This window comes from Ceratotherium simum, chromosome 12 (assembly GCF_057802395.1).
Source record: "Ceratotherium simum simum isolate JZ-2026a chromosome 12, ASM5780239v1, whole genome shotgun sequence".
Classification (NCBI taxonomy): domain Eukaryota; kingdom Metazoa; phylum Chordata; class Mammalia; order Perissodactyla; family Rhinocerotidae; genus Ceratotherium; species Ceratotherium simum.
Genome location: NC_141911.1, coordinates 12919713 through 12944725, shown reverse-complemented (window position 1 = coordinate 12944725; position 25013 = coordinate 12919713). Strand labels below are relative to the sequence as shown.

The 25013-nt window shown below is 33.7% G+C and overlaps 1 protein-coding gene across 2 annotated transcripts in view; it reads right to left on the bottom strand.

Annotated features, from left to right (window-relative positions):
• Nucleotides 1-25013, bottom strand: part of GLRA3 (glycine receptor alpha 3) — a 177604-nt gene that overhangs the window by 68204 nt on the left and 84387 nt on the right. For both annotated transcript variants that reach the window (XM_004433505.3, XM_014789869.2), the window contains exons 4-5: nucleotides 12927-13150; nucleotides 1062-1144 (exon numbers count right to left, since the gene is read on the bottom strand). In XM_004433505.3, the coding sequence (XP_004433562.2) occupies nucleotides 1062-1144; nucleotides 12927-13150 (307 nt within the window). The remainder of the gene's footprint in view (nucleotides 1-1061; nucleotides 1145-12926; nucleotides 13151-25013) is intronic.

Genomic DNA, 25013 nt, shown 5'->3' with positions numbered 1-25013 from the left:
TTTTGGGTTGATTATATAGATCAGCTCAGAGAAACAGAAGGACCTGGTTTTTATGTGTTAACATTAATCAGCAATGCCTATGGATCCACTTTGAAAGAAGAAATTTAAAGGAATGCCTGTAAGCTTGGATAAATCTCTGATAAAATGTGGGAAACTTCTTTTCTCCTGAGATAACACACATAACATACCTAGCAGAGTATACTCTGAATAAATTTTAGCAGAGGGGCAGCAAAATGGTTCAGAGTAAGTCGACTTTGGAGCCAGATGGTTTTTGCTTACCACCTCTGTGAACTGGAGCACCATGCTCAATCGCTCACAAGGACCATTTTTACTTCTGGAAACATGAGGATAACAACATCTTTGTTGTGAGTATAAGAAATAATATATGCAAAACGCTTGGTCCATAGCAGGTATTCAACAAAAAAATGGTAGTTTGTTTTTAATGATTACCATCCTTTTTAACCTTTGATGATTTGTATAGAGAAAACAGCTGTTTTCAAGCTTAAAAGCTGTTATTTCTAGGTCCTCTATTTCTTTATCCTAGTATAGAGTGCACATTTGATAGACATCATTACTTTCAATACCTGGTGAAAGATAACATGCCTATTTAGTAAATGTCTGACAAAAACAATTACAGAATAAATTATGTATATAATCTAGTAAAATTTCTATCTACTGTATTTTATTTATTTATTTATTTTTAAACATTTTGAGTAACATTTTTATTTGAGGTCTTAATGGATTGCAGGTGTTTTTTTTTTTTTTTTGGTGAGGAAGATCAGCCCTGAGCTAACATCCATGCCAACCCTCCTCCTTTTTTCCCCTCTTTTCTCCCCAAAGCCGCAGTAGATAGTTGTATGTCATAGTTGCACATCCTTCTAGTTGCTGTATGTGGGACGCCGCCTCAGCATGGCCGGACAAGCAGTGCGTCGGTGCGCACCCGGGATCCGAACCCAGGCCGCCAGTAGCAGAGCGAGTGCACTTAGCCACTAAGCCATGGGGCTGGCCCCTATCTACTATATTTTAAAAGTATTCAGAAAAAGTAAGTTGTTCTTACTTACAACTTTCCAGTTGCATTATACATGTTTGTACATCCATTGGAAAATTCTTGAGATCCATTGGGCAGGAGAGTGTTAATGTCAATCTGAAAGAATTCAAAGTGATTATTTTAAAGATAAATTTATGATATCTTATTAATATTTCTCTTGTTCAGGGTACAATTGGAAAACAATATTGCTTTGGTAGTGACTAACAGTAACATTTGCTCCAGCTTGGGAATGTTTTTACTGTGAAATAGCTATACCCTTATATATAAATCTGTTTTTTGCGGGGGAGAAAAGCTGTATTTATAAACATCCAATCACACTTATATATTTATTTTTTCCTTTGGAGAGGACCATAGATGTCTAAAAGAGGTCTATATTTCCAGAAGAGTCTCTCAAAAAAGAAATTCGAGAGTGGGTTCTGTAAAATTAATACCAAATGCCAAAAGGCACACTTCCCCCAAAATCACACGGACAACATATTTGAGGAGGCAAGTATATCTGGGGAGTTGGAGTTCGGAATGTGGAAAGGCAGGGTGTAGAGGAGCGATCCTGTGTGACAGTGTTCAATCATCTTCATAACTACATTGAAGAAGTTGTCAGTGAACATTCAGCAATATTTAGCAGAGGAAAAAATTCTGAATCTGAAAGACTTGAAACTTCTAGGTATTGGAATGGTGTTCCCTGCTATGAGACGAGGGCATTTCGGCCAATCTTATCAGGGTCAAGAAATAGCCTTCTACACATGTGTATGGTGATGGGTAGTAATTAGTCTTTGGGTGGTGAACATGATGTAGTCTACAGAGAAATCGAAATAAAATGACGTACACCTGAAATTTATATAATGTTATAAACCAGTGATACCTAAATAAATAAAAAAAAAAGAAATAGCCTTCTAGAATATGGGAGATGTAATTCCATGCTCATCAAACAAACTTGTGATTTGGCTTCAAAGTGGGATGACCTGGATGGTGTACACCAGCATTCCACCCATTTCTTTCCCCTTTACAGAAAGTATTTGTATTCTGGCATTCCAGATAATTCATCACTCTTGAATACTTATTTTTATGGGAAAAGTATACTACTGAGATATCTTCAGGGATTACCAAGAATTTGTAGTTCCTGGACCTGAGAAAAAGAAGCCCAGGTCCAAACAAACCCAAGTTTATTCAAACAAAGTTCTTTTCTGAGAACTCTCTAGCCAGCTCCTTTATTAAAAGCATTCCCTATGAAATTCAATATATCATTGAGCACCCTGGGTGGATTTATTTACCTAAACTTTGTGACTGTAGGTAGATCGCTTCACCATATTGCCGTTTCCTCATCTCCAAAATGAAAATAATAATAGTACTTTCTCCAGAGAGACGTTGTGAGCAATAAATACATGAGTTAATACATGTCAAGGGCTTAGACAAGTGCCTGACACACAGTAAACAATCAAAAAATATTAGTTATTAAGGATTACTAGTATATTCTACCACCCCCCAGACTTCCCCATCTTCCCCTCCCCAAAATTATATAGGATGGGCACAAAGATGACTGAATTAAATCACATATAAAACCTATTTAAGCTTTAACAAAAAATAACCATCTGCTCTACTAAATGTAACTACATTCTCCAAAATGGCATTTTTATGTAGACCAGAGACATGAAGTTATAATGATGTAGTTCTACAGTGAATACTCTTGGTGAGTATTCATATCACTTGACGTAATTTGAGAGACATAAACGAACAGACATAGAAGCTGCTGATTTTTGAGTCGCAGGAGGATCATTTGACAATTAATTCAAGTCAGAGTCCATATCACACTGAAATAATTTACAGAGTTCATTCGTCAAAAGCAATTTTCTCCCGGCTCAGCTGGGCTAGGTGATCCTGTAAGTATGAGCTGTAGTGTCACAAAGTTCTCTCTTAAATAGGCGATTGTAAAATCAGGTGGACACAATGTTCTCTGTCTTGAGAAAGACTTTATTAGAAGTGCACGCACAAGTACATTTTGAACATACACACATTAATTTTCCAAACACCCCAGGCTCTCTGGCCAGCCAGTTTCAAATGTTGGCTTGGAGAATCAATTCTGTGACCTTTTGTATGGAAGTAAATAGCCTTCTCAGAACCTTTCCAGACTCACACCATGCATGTGATGTCAAATTCATATCCTGGCTATTTTTCTGGCATAAAATGAGAGACATTATATAATTCTTTAAAAAAAAAAAAAAAGGCTCTTGAAAGGAATTATTTGGCAAAGAAAAACACTCTTTGTAGAACTTCTGTCATAAATCATATCCTGAAAAACATCTATTTATTGACTTTGTTTTTGTTTAAGGTACAGTACAATTGCTTCTTTAACAGCATATGGATGAAAAAATATTTGTCAGCTTGGTGGCTGTGATATTGAATTTCTTCACCAAAACTTTACATATAAATTAAAGATATGTCCTGACCACATAAAAAGAAAACTAAATCAAATGCAATTAATCACATTCTACTGTTTTGGAAATGAATATCTACTTGTGTAAGAGAAGACACTAAGTTCTCTTTCTGAGACAAGACACACAAACAGGATGTGGAGTTTTTATTTTCCCTTAAGTAGTCTTGGCTTAGTGAAGTAGAAATGTTAAAAAAGATGACTGTGACAAACAATTGACCTCATTAAAATGAGGTGTTACTCATTTTTGAACAAGCATTGCCTAGAAGAGTATAGTGTCTATCTAAACCATTAATTGAAATATTAAAAAAAATGTTTTCTGACTCCAGTCTAGGCTCTTTATGAAAATACATATTTTTATCACTTCCTAATATTTCTAAATTTAGTGTTATAAGGACAATTGCCTTTTAATTAGTTTTCGGCTTTGAATACTGTCTGTGATCATAATAGGTAATACATCTATTTTGTTTACTATGTGGTAGGCACTATTTAAATACTTTATATAAATCTCAACTCATTTATTTCTTACTACAAATTTGTAAGAGAGGTAAACTATATTGTCCTTATTTTAGAGATGAGGAAAGTGAGAGGTTAACTCACCTGACATTACAAAGCAGAAATTATAGAGCTAAATTTGCAACTCTGGGAGTCTGGCTCCAGATTCTATGCCCTTAACTTTTAAGGATACTGCCTTTCAAAGGCATTGGAAAATTTTTCATGAAAATGAGTTCTCTAATTAATGACTTTTAAAATTTTATATTTCTATAACATAAGAAATGATATATTTCATACAGTATTAGTTATTACATTTAAAGTAAAAGATACCTAAATGATTCTTCCAAAAGAAATCAGAGAAGTGTAATTAAACTTTAGAAAATATAAGGAATTTCCCCATGGTTTTTATTTATTTACTTGAGTGATTTGGTATTTTATTATGAATTATTCCGTACACAGTGAATAACTCACAAGAAATTAGACTGTTGGAGCACTAGAAGGGAGATGGTAACTAGTGTTCTAATCTGGAATTTTGTTGTCATCTGATTGTAGAGATGATCATAAAGTTTATCAGCCCATCATCAATGCAATCTCAGTACTTTTGATGGTCCCTTTAAGGAAGCTGATATAAGCTTTGGACCTCTTCAGAAAAACACACATAATCACACCCACACAAAATTCTCTTTACAACATATATTTTATGGCATCATAAATTGATTTCCCTTGAATAAACAGCATCTTAAAAAGCATCTGTTGGAATAAGTTTACTTTTTCTATTTAAAAATTAATGTCTGTTAATGTTCAAAAAATAAATACATATTGTACAAATAAATTTAATTCTTTTCACAATCAAATTTCAAAGAAAGAGTGATTATATTTAGCTTAAATAAAAGTTGAAATTGTGCTATGATCTTTGACAAGTCACTGTGTATATCATTTTTGATATAAAGTTTCCTGTCATCTGATTTTTAATGCAATAATGCTTCTGTAACATGAGTAGTAAAGTTGGATGTATTAGAAAAGTAAGCAGTAGATAATATTTAACTGCCTATCATGTGCTTCCATTATCATGTGATGAGGATATTACCATCCCCATTTTACAAGTGATAAAACTGAAGCTCAGATTAATGACTTGCAAGAGTCCATACAGTGCTAATTTAAGGATTCTGGAAAATACCAGACCTTATGCTTCTTTTGGTTTTGTTTTTTTTGGGGAAAGATAAAAGTAACAACTTTAGTCCCTATTGCATACCTGACACTATGCTAGGTGCTTTGTATACATTATTTCAGGCTCAAGGTAATTAGTATTTTCATTAGCATGCATATAAAAAAAAAATGAGCCTTTCACAAGTAAAGAGACTTGCCCCAAATCACAGGTAGCAAGTCATAGAGCCTAGATCTGGGTTGGGAGAGACAGTCCACCTTGGGCCTCTTCTGTGTCTTGGTTCACCTCTTGCCAGGTGTACCAAGACTGTAAGGCCCTGGTTATTCTTTTACCTGAGCCATTTCTCAGGAATGTTTATGCAGCTGCTAATTTTGAGAGATGAGATAATGTTGTTCCCCTGGACAAAGAGAAGGCTTGTTTACAGCTTGCTATAAAAGCAGTAGATTCCTCAAACTCAGTGTTCCACAGCTGTGACACAAATCCCCAGTGTGTGTTATATCCATCTGGGCCTGATGCATCATTTCATTGAGACTGGAGGACAAGGAAGAAGTTAGGCAAACATAGTCTTGGGTTGCTTAACAACAGGGATATGCTCTGAGAAAGGCACTGTTAGGCAATTTTGTCATGGTACGAACATCATAGAGTGTACTTACACAAACCTAGATAGCACAGCCTAGTATACACCGAGGCTATGTGGTACTCATCTTATGGGACTACCGTCATATATGCGATCTGTTGTTGACTGACATGTTGTTATGTGATGCATGACTATATGCTGATGCTTATGCTGCTTGCTTGTGGTAAGTAATAAATTCCTTTGTCTCTGACCCAGGAGTCTTGTGTCTTTAGACTGCACCCATAAAATAAGTAATACGCTAACTTTATAAGTAGAGCAAAATCGAATATCAAACTTGACAGTGTGGAATCATGTGTCTGGCTCCAAAGCCCTCTCTTGAAAAATACTTCATTTAAAAATTATCACTATAATTCATGGATATCAATTAAAAGTTCAAACAGTTATATAAAGCATATAAAAAATTGTTGTATCTTTGCTCTACCCCTCCCTAACTTCAGTTCAGCTCTAGATCCTCAGAGTCAGCCTTTCTTTAGATATTTGTCTATGATTTACATTTATATATCTAAATTGCTATAATATTATGCTTGATTTTTAAAATTTGCGAAATCATCTATTAATTTCCTACAAGGGAAAATAAGAATTTATTTCCCTTATGCTACACTCCATGTACACTTAACTTTCCAGCAATACTCAAAATTTAATTATATAAACATTAATGGTTAAATTAATATTCAGTATTTACATGTTATGAATATATAATTATTGTTCATGGTTAAGCTTGCTATCATTACAGCTCTTGTATAGTATTTTGTTTTCCCTAGTGTTAATAATTGTCTCATTTTAATAATCACTTCTGTTTCTACTCTCTATTATTCAAATTCAGCAAACTCTCTATCAGAGCTACAAGGTCCCTCTCAATGGTTAAACACAGCAGGTAATCTATCAATTCCTTGTTTTTCATAGAAATTTCTATTTTATTTCTGTTCTTCCTTTCTAGTAGATATTGGACTTCTGTATTGATGTTCTGATTTTTATATCCTTTCTCTCTTATTTTTTATTTCTTAGTATCTTGATTCTACTTAGATTTCTTCACTTCATCTTTCAAATATTCTACCAATTTTTTTTTCCACTTTGGTTTACTATTTGTTCTTATTATGCTCTGAATGACTCCATTTTTCCTTTCTTGGAAGTATTCTATTTCATGCATGCAGTTGTCTCATCTGTCCAGAGAATTTTTTTGTTGTCTCTCTGATCCCTGAATTTTCTCTTGAATCATTTTTTTTCTTTTTGTTTCTTTTTCTTTTCTATACTTCCTCTGCATGTTTCTTCTGGCCTCTGCTTCTTTTTTAGTTATTGTTAATATTATAAGATATCCTCAAATGTCTGTTTATATTTAAGAATGAAGCACTAAAACTATTTGGAGCTCAATTAGTAGCAGATGGTTCACTGAGTAACGGTCTCGACTGCAGGATGACAATATGGCTGCCCAGATTTTTCACTTTTGGATCCCCAATTGTTAGTATCTGTAGATCTTTTCTTTGGGCAAGTCAGTTTCTCCAAAGGAGTATTCTTCTGACTACTGCTCAGTGGAAGAAGTTTAGTTCTGGTTTTCAGCATTTTAGGGAGAATAGGGGTATCACCATGCAGTGTGCAGACCTCACATAATCTTCATTTTCTGGATATGATGCCTCAGGATAGACACCAGCTGTGTCTGGGGTCCCTACTCGTGAAGCTCTTGGCACGACCTCTCTGAGGTTTTCTGTCCTCCTGCTTTCTGCCCAGTTCAAAAGGCACAAAGGTAGTCCCCAGTGTGAAGGAAATGGGCAAGAAAATCAGGAGTAGAAGGCTCACTATCGTTCCTACAAAGTTTAAATCAATTCTTTTTCTTTTATCTCTTTTCTAGCCCTCACTTTCTGAAGTCCTAACTGCCTCAAATTTCTAAAAGTTTGAGGATATGATTTTCTTCCTTTTGGATTCCCCCACTTTGGCTTAGGTTTCAGCCATCTCTGTCTGTTAAGTTAGTTTTCACAAGTGCATTCATTTTCAAACTTCCTAAAATATGCTGTCATCACTCATCTGTTGCTGCCTTCTTTCCCATTACTTCCATCCTCCTGTGTGTTAATGCCATTTTTATTCCTTATTCAGTTTATTTCTTTGTTTCAGTAGGTTTAAGGAGTAAGTACAGATAAATGGGTAAGTTCAATAGGTCGGGTTGGCCAGGACATTCTATTTCTTTCTTGAAATAAGCAGGGAAGCCAGATCTCTCATGAAACACCACAGATGATCCATTCGGAAATTGAACGAGATTTTTTTTCTAGTGCAAGTTTTGTTAACAAACTGTTTGCCATTTGAAAATTTGAAAGCCCTGTGAGATTTCCAAAAACAGCTTACAAAAAATTAATTTATTCTTTGATCATGTGAGCCAGGATATAGCAAACAAAAACTCAGAGCTGAGATACATCATCTATTTCAACTGAATTCATACTGAAAGACAAAAGATGCAATTCTGAATTATTCCATAACTTTCCTCAAAATATTAGAAATGTGAGAAATTCATAATGGATGGCATCATTTTCCAATTTCAATAAGACCTGATATAAACAACTAGATATCCATAATCATATAGGATACACACAAATGAACATTATATTTCAGTTCTATCAATGGAAACATTCTATACATTATAACTTGGCAAATGATTATTCCACGCTCCGTGGTGATATATTCTTGCAAACTACGCCACCCAAAATCTGTCTGAAATGAAACAGTACCTTATAATTAAAAATAAATTATACTTTTCACAAGGTTAATTTTCAAATTAGCAGGAAAATAATTAAACTTGCTTTATTTGCACCCTGTCATGGATCCCCTGATATCCATCATGAATCTGCAGCACAGAGGAGTCAAGCATCATGACCTCAGGTTAAGAGTCTCTGTCGCTTAAAATATATGTATTTAATTCATAAATAATACATAGCTTTTTCTGAAAATTTCAAACAATATAAACTTACATATACAGTTCACCTTTATTCCTACCCAAATTCTACTGCTCATTTCCATAGTTGGTTATTCTCAACCAATTGTTGGGCATCCTTCTGAATTTCTTATATGGATTTACATATATGTGTATTTTTACGTACACAGTTATGTTTACATATATAGAGTGTTTTAAATAAAAATAAACATAAAACACTTACCTTAAACTTAAATATATTTTGGAGGCTTTTTCTTATGAATACATTTAGTTATATCTCATGCAGGGTATTTCATGATATGGGGCTGTCATTGTGTTCTGACTTTTTCTTATTAATGAATAGATAGTCTTTCTTTTGTTGCTATTTCTGTGGTGCAGTGTGCATCTTTGTAAATGTATCTTAGGTACACATGAATACATAAGTAATGTAAGTTCCTAAAAGTAGAATTGCTGAGTTGAAGGACAAATTAATTTTATATTTTTATATATCCTAACAAATCATTTTCCCAAACAATTAATATCAAGTCATATGCCCAGAAAAAGTGTATTAGACAATTGACACTAAATATTAACGTTCTTGTTAATTTCTGCCACTGTGTTTAAAAAAATATTTTATTTGTTACTTTTCATTTCCCCCCTACATCAGTGTTAAAATATTTGCTTCAACTGTCAAATATAATTTAGAAACTCAAAGTGAGAAGAAAAGTCTATTGTATTTATTCATATTTTTATTACTGTTTCCTTTTTTCCTTCTTGATGTTTCAATGTTCCTTCTTTTATTGTTTCCTTTGTGTTTAGAAAACTTCCTATAGCTATACCTTCAGGGTAGGTCTCTTGTGACTAATTCTCTTAAGTTTCCTTTATCCAAGAATGTCTTGATTTCCCCTTCATTCCTGAATGATATTTTCACTGGGTACAACATTCTAGAATGACGGTTCCTTTATTCCAACACTTGAAAAATATGTGTCACTTCTTTCTGGCCTCCATGATTTCTGATGAGAAATCTGCTGTCATTCTAATTGTTTTTCTGCTATAGGTAAGGTGTTATTCTCTGAATGCTTTCAGAAGTTTGTGTATAATGTGACTTAGCATGAATATCTTTGGGATTTATTGAACTTCTTGAATCTGTAGGTTTATGCCTTTTGCAAAATTTATAAAAATTTCAGCCATTAATTTCTTTATGATTTTTTTTAGCTCTTTACTCTATTCTCCCTCTCCATCTGAGACTCTGATGACACGAATATTAGATCTGTTGTTGTACTACCACAGGACCCTGAGGCTCTATTGCCCTCTCCTCCTCCAATCTAATATCTGTGTTGTTCAGAGTGAGTAATTTTTATTATTCTATCTTACAGCTTACTGATTTTTCATGTATCCTCTCCGTTTTTCTATTGAGTCCATCTACTAGGTTTTTATTTTGGTTATTGTATTTTTCAGTTCTAAAAATTTCATTAAGTTCTACTTTATATCTTCTATTTCTTTGCTGAGGCTTTCTATTTTTTCATTTGTTTCAAGCATATTTGTAATTGCTCACTGAAGCATTCTTATCATGGCCACTTTCAAGTCTTTGTCAGATAATTCTAATATCCTTATTATCTTGATATTGGCATTCTTTTTTCATGCAGTTTGAGAACTTCTTGGTTCTTTGTATAATGAATAATTTTTGATTGATGCCCAGTCATTTTTATACTATTTTATGAGACTCTGGATCTTACTTAAACTTTCTGTTTACACTGGCTTTCTCTGACATGCTTTGTCAGGACAAGGGGGTTGCTATCTTGTTGCTTCCAGACAGAGGTACAAGTCCAGGTTCCCCCTTCAGCCTCTGTTGACAGACAAGGGGAGAGATTCCTTATTACTGCTGGAGGTTCCAGCTCCCCAAATGGTCTCCACTGACACCATGGTGGGAGTAGCCTTATTTCTACTGGGTGATTTTGAAAGTTTTGACTCTCCCCTAGGACTTCTCTGACACTAATCCCGTGGGGAGGGAGAGAGGTGCCTTGTTACGATTGAGTAAAGGTGGAATTTCTGGCTCTCCATGTGGTCTCCATTAACATTGCAAGGTGGGAGACTCACTACAGGCTGGTGAGAGATAAAAGTCCAGTTCATTACTTAGCTTTTCCTAGCAACACCTTGGCATGGATGTTGGATGACTTATTACTACCTGGCAGGACTGAAAGTCTGGGCTTCCCACTTGTGCTTTGCTGGCTTGAGTGTGAGTGGGGTCACATCTTTTTCTTATGTCTTTGGCTGGAGTAGAGCAGTTGCCTAAAGGTTTTTTGTCTTGCTAGACTGCCCCTTTCCTAATGTCTAGAGAATGTTTGATTGGCTAGAGAAATAAGGCTTCTGATGAAACTTTTTTTGTCTGTACCTATTGTTGTTTCCAGGCTGCTAGCTTCTTCATCTTAGTCTGGGATATATGAATAAAAAAGAAAATTCCGGGAATTCACCTCCATGTTGTTTCTGAGCTTCCAAAGTCTTTAGTCAACCTTCTTAAGTCTGCCATTGGAAGTCTCCTTAACTTTGTTATATATATTTTGTCTAGGGTTTTTAGTTGTATTTAGCAGAAGGAATAGGGGAAAATATGTCTGCTCCATCTTCCCACTATCTTTTGATACTTATGCTTTTTAGTAATTTTCCAAAAAGGTTCAAAATTCTCTCGTTTAGACCTTGGATTCACCGTTAAGTTATTCATTCATATGGGAGCACAGGGCTTAATTAGCGTTGAGACTTAAAATCTTCCTTTATGTCTTATATAGCAAGTAATCATTCAAGATTATATTAACACATATTAGTTGGTTTTCAGAAATCTGATGAAAGTGTCAGTTCACCTTAGAGTGATGTCACCTTGTCACTCTTAAGAAATAAAACATGTATTGAAAGGCAATTTGTTCACGTGAAATAGGTAAATATGAAAAACAGACATAATATATTGGGATGAAGAGATTAGCACTATTTATAAAACCACTTTGTAGAAAAAAGTTTAAAATCACTTAGCTACTAAGATTAAATCTTCATTCTCGTTATTTCTACTTTATACTATTACCTGGCAAAAGTAGCAACTATCCCTGATATTGGGCAGATGAACTCAAAATCAAATATCCTCATTTCTTATGAGAATAAAAATTAACAAAAAGGAAAATAGAAAGATAAAATATAAGGAATTAATATTCAGCCTAAAGCCTCAGTATTAAGTTCACCTTGACACTTTTTAAAATATGCTACTGATGATACAAATATTTTTGAAACAGTTACCTATTGCTAAAATTGGGGCATGTTCTCTCTTTCCTAAGAAGTATGACATGAATTCTGGTCCTGACTTCCTGTTTTTTTTTTTAATTGAACTAAATGAAGAAAATAATTATGGAAAATTTAAGATAATCATTTTATTTTAGAGTATTTTTCAGGTGTGACACAAATCCTCAAGTATATCACTTTGAATAGCTATTTACTGAATTTATACCTGTTTGATATTTAATGAATAGCCAGAGTTGAGTGAGTTCTAAATTTCAACTGTCAAAAAATTTTATCATTAGTGTTTATGTTTTGGTATTAATTTTTGTTATGTTTTGGTACTAGTTTTAAAAGGCTACATGGTCTTCTGAGACACGTAAAATAAATAACTAAAATGTAAATAACATCTTTTTTAGGGATCGTGTTGAAGGTTTTGATTATTATCCATTTGTACATATTATGGTGATTTGTTTTTCTTCCTTGCCTTCTTCAAAGTTCATCAATAAATCCCCACTTGCAGCATGTTAGAAAGGATGGAAATTGGACGAGTAAGGTGAAAAATGCAAAAGGATGACCAGAGAAGCTTAAAAAGATCTAAAAAAATGCATATACCTGAAAAATAATTTATGGAAAATGGATCCAAGACAAGCAAATCTAAATATTTCTTTACCTATAAATATTTAAATGAAGTATTCATACATAAAAATATAATCACAATGTGCGATTCAGCTACCATTCAATTTGTCTTTAAGCCACCTACCAACTTGGCTGATGTTAAGAACCTGGGCCACTTGTTAAGAAAGTGGATTTCCAAGAATTACTCATATAGTTCCTAGATCTGGAACTTGGGTCTGTTACTGTTGACTAGACATATTTGGGAAGTGGTATATTAGAAGAATTCAAGTGGAACAATAAAAGCATTTACTCAAAAATTTCAAAACTCTCACCAAAATCTTAAAAAAACCCACTCTATTCCACTGAAATCAGGAATTTAAGTGTATGACTCACCTTATTGAATAAAGAACATTTCCATTCTTGAAAATTCTTAACAATTTGTTGTCTGTAGTAACTTCATGAAAGTTGGCGCCCTTTTCATTGGCAAAGAACAAATCAGGTTTCCAAATGGAGTCCAACATGGAAGGGTCCAGGTCTAAAGAGTCATCAGGATATTCACTATATGCAAGGCGAGGATCATTCCATTTCTGGCGAAGAAAGATATTCACTCTGTAATCCTAAAAAAAAAAGAGGAAAAAAACCCACCCTGCTTTAAAAAGTTTAGAATCTTACGTGCTATTCTTTGGGCTTCTCTGAATTATAAAAGCCACTGACATCCTTGTGAGCTTTCCATACCCTACAATCCTCACTCATCACTACTGACAAGAGTCATTCTAGTTCTGAGGTTTTGCCCACGTGTTTAGTGATCTATATACCTCCAAAGTAGAGGCCACAGAAGAGCACAATTTTATCATGCTCATACTTTGCTGCTCCATTCAAATTGTACTCTCCTGGTTTGTCAAAATAAAATATTATATTGCTGTCAGACACTTGGAGTAAAACATTTTCAGCTTTGCATTTATTTTCTAGAACCACTTCTTTTAGTGGACATCCAATAGCATCCAGAATGCATTTAGTGAAATTTTCCTGAAAGCTGTCTATTTTGTGAAAATGACCGTATATACTTTACAATGAAGACACATTTTTCTCATGTGTAATATAGGATGTAAGTTCTGTGAAATAGGTGATTTGGGAAAAATAAAAAGTGATTTTACAATAATAAAAGAATAATAAAGGAATATTATTGCCAGTAATCCTTTAAAAATACTTGGCTAATGAGATTTCCCAATTAGACTTTTCATTGTTAAGTTAAAAAGGGGAAGAGTCACTGATTTCAACCAAATTCTTGCTCACAATTTCTGGACTACTGTATAGAATGACAAAGATTGATAGCCGGGTGTATGTGTGGTATTTGTACACAGTATATGAATATAAGCACCACTTATGACTTTATAAACACAATTTTCCCCTTAGATTTTTGAAATGAGCAAATAAATTAAACATGTAGACTTTATCATAAGCATAAGAAAGTGAACACTTTAAGAAAGCTTCATTTCCATGGAAAAGAGCCAAGGCTGGAGATATTCAGAGAAACTGAAAACCAGTTTTCATCTACTTTTTTATTCATTGAATACCAAGCTACCAGTCATCAGAATATAGTAACCAAGCAATCAAAAAGAATGCTCCCGTAATATCAGACCTGGTAGACTGCTTATCTTGCAGGTAGGGCAAATTCAGAGTTTGCAGTGAATGTTATGAATCTGTATGTTCCCTTGATCGTTATTTGTGCACTGAGACCTCTATCTTCTAACTGTAACTGATATTACATACCACAAAATATTTTTTCTGCTTGCTAGGTGCCCCATGTGTCTTCCAAAGTGACAATGGAGCAGAGTTCACTTCAGCTTTTACCGCAAGGCTCACGGTAATGTGGAAATCTCATCAGCCGCAAGGATCTGTAGAACCCGCAAATGGAGATACATGAACAAGCTTCTACCAGCCCAGGACAGGTCATCCTCTCCTAGCCTAGCGTTCAGAGCACCAACATGCACAGCTCCGTGGCTGGTGGCCAATTCTTGTGTCCCTTGCCATCTGCAGTCTGTGCCTCAGCCCTAACCAAAGGATAGAGAGAAGACTAAAGCAAGACAACTTATAAAGATACCTGCCAGCAAAAATAACTGACGAGTAAAGAATTTCCTTCTGGACTGATTCTTAAGATATATATATAAAAAAGAAGTATTTTTATGCTGTAAGTAATCTATTGATTGAGAACACTCTGTAGCTGTTCCTCACTGTGAGGCTAAAATAAAGGTACTTTTAAGTTGCAGTATATGTAATAAAATTTTGTTTGGATATCCTTATCTTTATGTTATTGGTTTAGCGATAAACTTTACAGATACAATCTCAGATCTTCCAGGACAACTTTATGCTTCAAGAGTGAACTAAAAAAAGACATCAAATATCCTTCAGTTTCTATTTCTAAATCACACAAGAAAAAAATCAACTGTCATCTGTCACCAAAGCCAAATATTACCTTATAGCCACTGTGTTCTTTTTGTGAATAAGCAAAAATATCTTTGTTTCCTAACATATTTAGGTCTTTGGTTTAGGGTCAGGTTCCAAAGAAAAACTCAAAAATGACCATCTTCTGAAAACCTAGAAACTCAGGTTTTAACAGCCCTCACATTTTGGCTTTTGACCTGCCTGTAAATGAACCTTGTGCTGGGAAGATTTCCTATTAAACAACCAAATTCAGCATTTTGAAAATAAATTTTTTTGTTGTTTGATGAGGAAGATTGGCCCTGAGCTAACATCTGCACCAATCTTCCTCTATTTTGTGTGTGGGATGCTGCCACAGCATGGCTTGATGAGTGGTGTAGGTCCTTGCCCGGGATCCAAGCCATCAAAGCAGAGTGCCCTGAACTTAACCACTAAGCCACCTGGCTGGCCTTGGAAATAAATTTTTAAGGCTGATTCCTCACAGTCAATGTATCCCCTTTATACCCAGCAAACAATCATATTAATTATTTTTGAATCCTGATCATTTGTGAAAATGTGCAAAGAAAAAGGTAAACAAAATGACAAAATCAAATAATACCACCCTACAAGAAGTCTCTGTAACTCAAGTTGAAATAACCTGCCTATAATAAAAGACCATGGACTGAAGAAGAAAACAGCTTTGCAAAACAGAGACTAATGGATGTGCATGTAGCATGCAAAAAAATTTTAAATAAACTTACTAAAACAAGTTTAAAAATTCAATCATTCCTTGACTATATGTAAAAGAAAGACTAGTTGTTTTATTAATGGATTTTTTCCTGTTCAGCTGGGCAATGCCTCAATAAGAGTGAATGTAAAAAGCTTATGTCAGTAAAAAAAAAAAAGACTATAATAAATATGAGATAATTAATATATATTAAGAGTGAAATCAATATTTATATTTCACATTTCTAAAATCCAGACATGTATTGAATTTATTTGTAAGTCTTATAAGGCAGCTGTATTGATGCTTATATGGAATCATAAAATTTTAAGACAGACATTAATGATTCTTTTTCCCCACAAAATCTTTTTGCAGTAATATGCATTTTTTTGCAAACCCTTCAGAAGTTAATTTTACTTTTTCATCATTTTTGCATGTCACACAATAAATAAGTTATTTGTAAATATATGTTATACTATGTCAGCATATTATTAATATCATACAATAACAGTGATTAAAATATAATCGTTATGAGGTACAAAAAATTAATTCAGTTACGCAAATATTATAATGGTGTTAATATACCAGGCTCAGAAGAAGTCTACTTGGGATCAAATCTCAGCTCTCCCAGCCTTCTAATCTCCCAGTGCCTTGCTTTTCATCGGTAAAATAGGGATCACTTTAACAGTACTTCCTCTGTTAGGGTTATTGTGAGAATTGGCTTGATCCACATAAAATACTTTGAACCCACATTCATTAAATACTAGCTTTTAGACTCTCAAAATTAGAAGCCGTATTAAATAGAAAATTGGTTGCATTTTCTGTTTCTAAGTTGGTGTTAGAAGAAGTAGGGGCATTTTGATTTGCCATATAAGAATTTGGGACAGATAATTGTAATATTGAAATCTGGTGAATAATATCTTGTGGAAAACTTGCAGAACTATTATGTTAAGTTTATTATTAATTTTTTGTATTAACTTTTGTATTTCAACATTTATGTATTTTTATATTTTCTGTCTTTATTCAACTGCCCATCTCCCTCTTTGTATATACATACATGCAAATATATATATAATTTGTGTATTTGTGTGTATAAGTCCCTTCTCCATAATAGTAAATAGTAAATATAGATGCTCATATTTCACTCTTTGCCAGATATTATACTGAATGCTTTATGGATTATTCTTACCATTCTCTTAGCAAATCTATGAGGTAGGTATTGTCATTTGCCTACTTTTACAGATGTGGACAATGGGACAAAGATATGTTAAGTAACTTCAAGAGGATTACAGAGCCAATAAGAGGTAGAGCTATAATCCAAACTCGGCGATTCTGGTTTCAGAGCTTTATAGGATATACTGCCCGCATGACACATATACTGCCTTGATATGATGATACAATTGCCTTATATGCAAACCAAACTTTTTATAAACCAATGCAAATATTCTGGGTTTGTGTGGTCTATGTATTTTTTTTTTTTTTTTTTGGTAAGGAATTTGAGGGCTTACTGATCAACACGCTGCTCACTGATGGGAAATCACAAGCACTATACCCAAGTGTTCTCCAATTAAATCTAATACTTGCCAGGTTGTGATTTCTCCATAATAGGTGCCCCGGGGGGAAGACCAAATTTAGTAAAAAGCACAACCCAATATATCAGCTAAAATGACAGATAAAATATTACTTTCATTTTTGCTGTATAGGGAAGTATAGGATTGCTAGAAACTAACTGAAATGACCAATTAGAGAAAAATAATCATCTAACGTTAACAAAAAAATTTAAGTACTGCTCTTTCCTATGGTACGTAATTCAGTCAAATTTTAAGTTCCTTAGTGCTTTCAGGCAATTTCTAATCCAGCAGCCTACTCCCGCTTTCTGTGTCCTTTTCTCCCTGCCTTCTTACTCCCCCATTTCTGCCCTTTCCTCTCCTTTCTTCTCTATTTCTCTCTGTCTCTGCCTCCTTCTCCCCACCACGCACACAAGCACGCACGCACTGCCTATTTAGGACTAGCTGCCGAATTTCTCTATTGGTGATGTATGCAGGTGTTTTTTAACTGTACTGTTACAGCGTAAAGAAAACAGGTGTCTATAACGCTATCACGGTTGATATCTTGATGCCTTTGTTTTCTTTCTCCTCCACATTTTCACATAGTTGAGATTATATTGCATATACATTTTGCGTCTTTCATTTTCACTTAATGTATTTTATGCATTTCCTAGTATTCTTCTTAATCATAATGCCAATGGCAATATGATACATTTTTCTTATACAAATAATTTTTCATTTGATGGATTAGGGTCTAGTGCATATGGAATTTTGCAATTTGCACAAAACTTAAATGTGTTCATTTATTTTCAATAACGAAATATATTTTTGCTTTATGTCTCAACAAACTTGAGCAAGAATTAGGAGTTTAAAGTATTTCTAAGAAACAATGTGCCAGGCGTGTTATCAGAAGACATTATTCCTAAAAAAATGTTCTTTGAAAATGTTCTTGTAAAAATAATCATCACAAAATAGGACAAAAATAAATATTATCACCAAGTATTTTTTCTGAACAACTTGAATGCTTTTCCATTAATTGTAAAAATTTTCATCTAAAATGGTGATTACAGTGGCAACTATCACTGCCTTTCTTATTTATAATTTGCTTTAATGAGAATAGTTTTACAAATTCAACCTTCAGTATACTAATTAATCTTTTGAAAAAGATACTCTTTCCCAGGTTAAATCATTCAGTTTCTATGCCTATTTTTAAAATTGTTGATGATACTGTTGTTAGGAAATAGTATTTAACTTTATTAAATTATTGGAAATTTATTTGAGAGTTACGTGATTTTTAATTTGATATAAATTTTGCTTCAATTACTTTCAATTTGCTTTCAATTACTTTCTGTAAAAATAAGATGTGAATAGCTCACAGCACATGCATGTATTTGAGCATGTATATGTTGAAATGTTAAGATGGACCATATTTATTTTAGCTAAAAATTCAACATAATTTATTCAAATTAAAAATAATAAAAAACAAACATTATTTTCAAATTTATTTAGATTCATTCAACAAATGTTTATTTTTCAAATATTGCCAACCTGGAATGTAGTTTAGTGTTGATGATACAATACTGAAAGATAACCTCTGCTGTCAAGTTGTTCATTATATTGTGGTAGATAGACTGTAGGCAGACAATTTTCCACATTATAAGTGCTATGTTGGAGACAAACACAGCATGTTATGGAAACACAAGGAAGGAGTAGCTAATAGGGACAGAGGTGGAAGTGTCAGAGAAGACTTTTTGAGGAAAATATAATTGAGCTTGGTTTTCAAAATAAAAAAAATGTAGCTGGGCAAACATTGGGGACATAATAAAATGTGTCCTGTAAAATACTTTGACACAAAATCTGGTAATCACTGTATTTTTGTATGATTAATACAGGAATTGGCTGAATTTTAATATTATAATCTATTATTTCTTTCATTAGATATTTACTGAACACCTTCTGGGTAGCCGGCAATGTGCTGAAGATCATGGAGTTGAATTATGCGTTGGCCTGCCACCTGAAAGCAAACAGTCTAGATGAGGAAAGAGAATGGAACCCAACATGAATAAAAGCAGGTCCCATGAAAGAAATATTCTATGAAAATAATAACTTTACTGATTTTTACCTGCTGTTAGTCTTCTTTTTAAAAAAAATAAAATAAAGAGGGTGAGAAAACAAGTCTTAAAGGCTTGATGTGGTATATACGAAAAGGACTTGTGCTTCCAGCAGACTGGTAAACTAGACACACCGAGGGGCCCGCTACCGCAAATTATTTTCTGGATAAAGGTAAAAAATACATACTTTTTGAAAGCATTGTTGTCTTACAAGAAAAAAAGCGTATTCTTCAAAGACAAAGACAGTAACAAAAATAAGAGTGAGCTAAAGCCAAAGTGATAAGTGGTGGTGGTAAGCAAATAGAAATGCCTGGATTGGGAGACTGAGCCTTGGGCCACCACAAGGTGGGAAAACTGAACCTGTGACTGAGGATTAATTAATTAGACCCTTAAGATAATCATAGATTAAGTTCAATCAAATACGAGCTGTTAACAACAACAATAATTTACTATAGACAAGAGAAAGCAGACATGGACTTCAATGGAAATACCAGATCAAGAATATGAAATAAACATGTAAAATGTATTTAAGGAAATAAAAGATAAAGTCGGCAATAGGAGCCTATAATGACCAGGGATATTTGAAAAATAATCAAATAGAGGAATAATAAATAAGATAAAAATATAATTATTGAAATTAAAGATTTAATCAATGTGTTAAAGCATATAAGAAACAGCTGAATAAAGAATTTGAGTAGACTATAGAGCTGAAGAAATATCCTGGATTTAAATAGTGGGAGCAAAGGAGAAAGAATGTGAAAAAAAAAGGTTGAGGGTCTTTTGGTATAAAATGGGAAAGCCTAAAATAATCTACAATCTGATTGGGATCCCAGAAGGATGAAATAGAGAGGATAGAGAAAGCCAATAGTCAGAGAAAATGATAAGAATTTTCCAGAACAAACAAAAGAAACTAATGCACAGATACAGGGAATTCAAGACATACCAATAAAGGTAAATAAAAAGAAGTGCATATGAAGACATTATATTAAAACTATAAGATATCAAAGGCAAAGAAAATATGTTTAAAAAATCACTTTTCTATTGCCAAATAATATTCTATTGTATGGAATTCCACATTTTATTTATCCATTCATCAAAATGGAATGAGTACTGATGCATGCTACAACATGAATGAATCTTGAAAATATTATGCGAAAGAAGCCAGTCACAAAAGGCCACGTGTTGTATGATTCCATTTATAAAAAATGTCCACATTAGACAAACTTATGGAGACAGAAAGTAGATTAGGAGTTGTGGAGAAGTGGTGAGTGACTGGCAAAGAGTACGTGGTTTCTTTCAGAGTGATAAACATTCAAAAATAATTGTGGTGATGGTTGCACAGCTGTGTGAATATACTAAAAATCATTTAATCATAGACTTTAAAGGATGAATTGTACTGTAAGTACATAATTATCTTTATTAAAAAATCCTTAGAATGGCAGCAGACTTCTCAACATCAGTAGTTAAACCCAGAATATTATGTGTTAACATACTCAAAATACTAAGAGAAAATTATAGTTAACTTTGATTAGTGTACTTAGTAACATAATCTTTCAAAATTGAAGGTGAAAGAAATTCATTAAAGAAAAATATATCTTTATCTTGAACATTTTTAAATGGACTTTTAATTAATGTATTTCAGAAAGACAGAAAAAAACCCATGCAGAATGCTGTTCTGAAATGCACAAAGAAATGAGGAACAAGAAACCAGCCAACACTGATATAAACTTGACTAGACTTCCTCTCTATAAAAAAAAATATTGTTATGAATGCAGAATTTATGGGGTTGAAATGAATTGAAATATTGAAAAAATAATATCATATGCTATGACTGAAATCATAAGATATGTGGAAATCTAAAAAGTACGTGAAAGACTTTTATGTAGAACGTGTTATAATTTCTTGAAAACTTAAGCACACAAATAAACGGAGATGCCATGATTATACAAAGAAAGATGAAATACTATAAAGGTAACAATTTTTCTGAATTAGTTGCTAGATTCAGTGTAATTTTTGTCAAAACAAAAGAAATTTTTTGAGGAAATTGATAAGCTAACCTTATAATTAACATGGAATACCAAAGGTTAAGGAATAGCCAAGGTGCTCTTGTAAAAGAAGAAAACAAGTAGAGGGACTTTTTGTAATAAGTACCTTAAAATTATTATAAAGCTGTAAAACATTATGTTATTGATGCAAAGACAAGCTGACCAGTGGGACAAAATGAAGGCTTTAAAAGCAGTGCCTGTCTGATATTTGAAGGAAGTAGAGCTTCAGATTAGTGGTGAGTACATGGACTACTTAATAAATGGTTCTGCATATGACAAAAAGGTTAAATTCTATCTCAATATGAAACCACTGAAGAAAGCAAGTTTGGATGGATTAAAAGTTCAAATATGATGGGTAAAATGAAAAAAAAATATAGAAGAAAATAAAGCAGAGTATTCTAGAGTATTCTACGGCCTTGAGGTAGAGTATCTTCTTGGTTTTTTTGCTGAGGGACATTCACCCTGAGCTAACATCTGTGCCAATCTTCCTCTATTTTCTATGTGGGTCACTGCCACAGCATGGCAACTGACAAGTGGTGTAGGTCTGTGCCCAGGAACTGAACTGGGGCCGCCGAAGCGGAGTGCACCAGCACCATGGGGCTGGCCCCTAGAGTATTCTTTAAAAAGCACAATAACACTGATCATAAAATAAAGGTTAATAAATTCTATGACATCAAAATTAAGAAATTCCATTCATCAAAAGGCCACTTCAGGATAATGAAGAGACAAACCACACTGGAAGAAGAAATTTGCCACATAGCTACAAGTGAAAAATGGCTGTTGCCAAACTGTAAAAGATCTTATACCAACTCATGAGAAGAAGACAAAAAACTGAGTAGAAAAATGGTCAAAAGAAGAAGAGACATTTCACTGGGCAGAGATCACAAATGTCTAACAATATTTGAAAAAAATTTTCAAACTCATTGGTAAACAAAGAAGCACAAATTAATATATTAATGAGATATCATTTTAGACTAAGTTGTTAAAAATAAGAAGTTTGATGATGTCAGTATTTGGCAAGTATGTGGAGCAAAATGATACCTTATATATTGCTGCTAAAAGTAGAAAAAAGTGGAAAAAATTGACATGTATCATAAATATGATATGTGAATACTTAAGATACAAACATTTTAGTTCTATGTATAAATCTTAAGTATAAACTCTTGCACATATTTGCCAAAAGACATATACAAAAATATTTATAGCAGCATTGTTAGCTATAGTAAAAGATAAAACAAAACAAACAATGGAACCAATCCAAATATCTATTGGCAGGAAAATGGATAATAAAATTATGATATGTCAATAATATCAGGTAGTATAGAGCAGTGAAAATGAATTACTACAACTATTTGCAATAATGACGACAAATCTTAGACATTTTAAATTTAGTGAAAAAGAGAAAGTGTCAAAGATATGTTATGGTACCATTTTGTAAAATTCAAAACCAAGCTCTCTCTCTCTTTTCTTTCTTTCTATCTATCTATCATCTATCTATCTATCTATCTATCTATCTATCTATCTATCTATCTATCATCATCATCATCACTAGCTGTGTGTCTCTCTATCTAGCTAGTAAAATTGTGAGGGCAAACAAGGGAATTATGAAACAAAATTCATAATGGTGGTTACCTAGGGAGATATTAGGGGAATGGGTTTGGGGTGGATTATACAGGTGGGTTTAATATTGGTAATGTTTTAGTTCTGAAGTTAGGTGGTAGTTTGAATAGTCTTTGTGTTATCAAATTATACTTCATCACTTATGTATATTATTTATGTAATTATATTAACATCCAACATTACATTAACATTATGTAAAATATTAACATCCAAATATGAAATGAATCACTAGAAATGCTTATTGGATCTACCCTATTCATTCATGGGAAATATCCTATATATTGTAGTATTTTGCCAATTATGTACTTTTTGCAATATATTTTATAACTTTTAACACGTTATTATTAGCATCTTGCTATTGTACATCTTATGTGATGTTGTGGTGAGTATAGTGATGGTCCAAAGATGTCCACATTCTAATCCTCAGAACCTGTGAATGTGTAACCTTATTTGACAAAAGAGATTTTGTAGATGTGATTAAGTTAAGGACCTAAGGATGGGATTATCCAGCTGGGCCCAAAGTAATCAGAGGATCCTCATAAGTGAAAGAGGGAGGCAGAGTCAGTGTCAGGGTGATGTGATGTGGGATTGAGTTGGTTCAAGATAGAGGAAGAGGGTCATGAGCCAAAGAATGTGGGCAGCCTCCAGAGTTGTAGAAGGCAAGGGAATGGATTCACTCCTAGAGCGTTCAAAAGCAACACAGCCCTGCAGACACCTTGATTGTAGCCCAGTAAAACCCATTTTGGACTTCTGATCTCCAGAACCGTCAGAATACATTTGTGTTGTTTTAAGCCACTAAATTTGCGACGATTTGTTACAGCAGTAATAGGAAACTGATACATATGTCTTTTTGAATTGATTTCCATACATTATCATTCTCATTTTTTGAAGAAATTTCTGGGAATAGATTTTTTTTTTGCTAGTTACTTGAGAGGGCAGAATATTTAAGGCAAAAATCATGGATTCATAGCCTAATGGAAAAATAATTCAGAATTCTTCCTGTTTTTAGGAGTCATAATCAGAGATCCTAGCTAATTTCCAGATGATCAGAAAATAACTTTCCCTTCTTAGAAAAATAAGGACAAAGTGTAAACTCCCTAACAAATGTCTCACTGGTTTAGTTTTATAAGGTTTTCTAATTCTGAAGTACTGCACAACACAGGTTCCCAGGCATCACAAAGTACAGAACACTAATACCGAGTGGTGGAATAATTGCTCCTAATGTCGTCTCCATAATATCCCCCATGTGGCCTGTACCATCTGCACTATGAACCCTCCATAGGGAGATTGGTCATCTGGGGCCACTGATTCTGAAATAATGGCCCATTGCGAAAGTGCCTTTCAGTTCTGAGTTACTAAACCAATGGGGAAGAAAGCCATTTTATACGAAATTTTTAGACGCTCAGAAGGGTTATTTCAAATCTCCCCTTGACTTCTTCATTATCCATATGTTTAATGATTCTCTGGAAAAGGGCAGAATTATTTCAAAATTATGAGAAAAAATTTTAAAGAAACTAATTATGTACCAAATCTGGAAAAATAAAGTTAAGAATTCCCAAGAATTAAAGTAGACTCTCAAAAACATGTAGAAAATAAAATATAAACAAAACCAATTCTTATTTTGCAGAAGTTGAGAGGTTTTTTCTTATAATAATAGTATTTAAAGGAAATATTAGTTATTGAAATTTATGTAATTTATCAGGATTTGTGAGAGCATAAGTGTATTGAGTCAATGAAATAACACTCTTTATGTCTCATTCAGTAACCCCTGTTTAAATATAAGATTTGTCTTCGTCTGTTGGGCTGCTACAGCAAAATACCATAGGCCAGATGGCTTATAAACAACGTTTATTTCTCATAGTTCTGGAGGCTGGAAGTCTGAGATGAGGGTGCCAGCAGGGGGGTGAGGGGTCTTTCCAGGTTGCAGACTTCTCATCGTGTCCTCACATGGTGGAAGCGGGTAGGGGCTCTGTGGGGTCCCTTTATAAGAGCACTAATCCCATTTATGAGGGTTC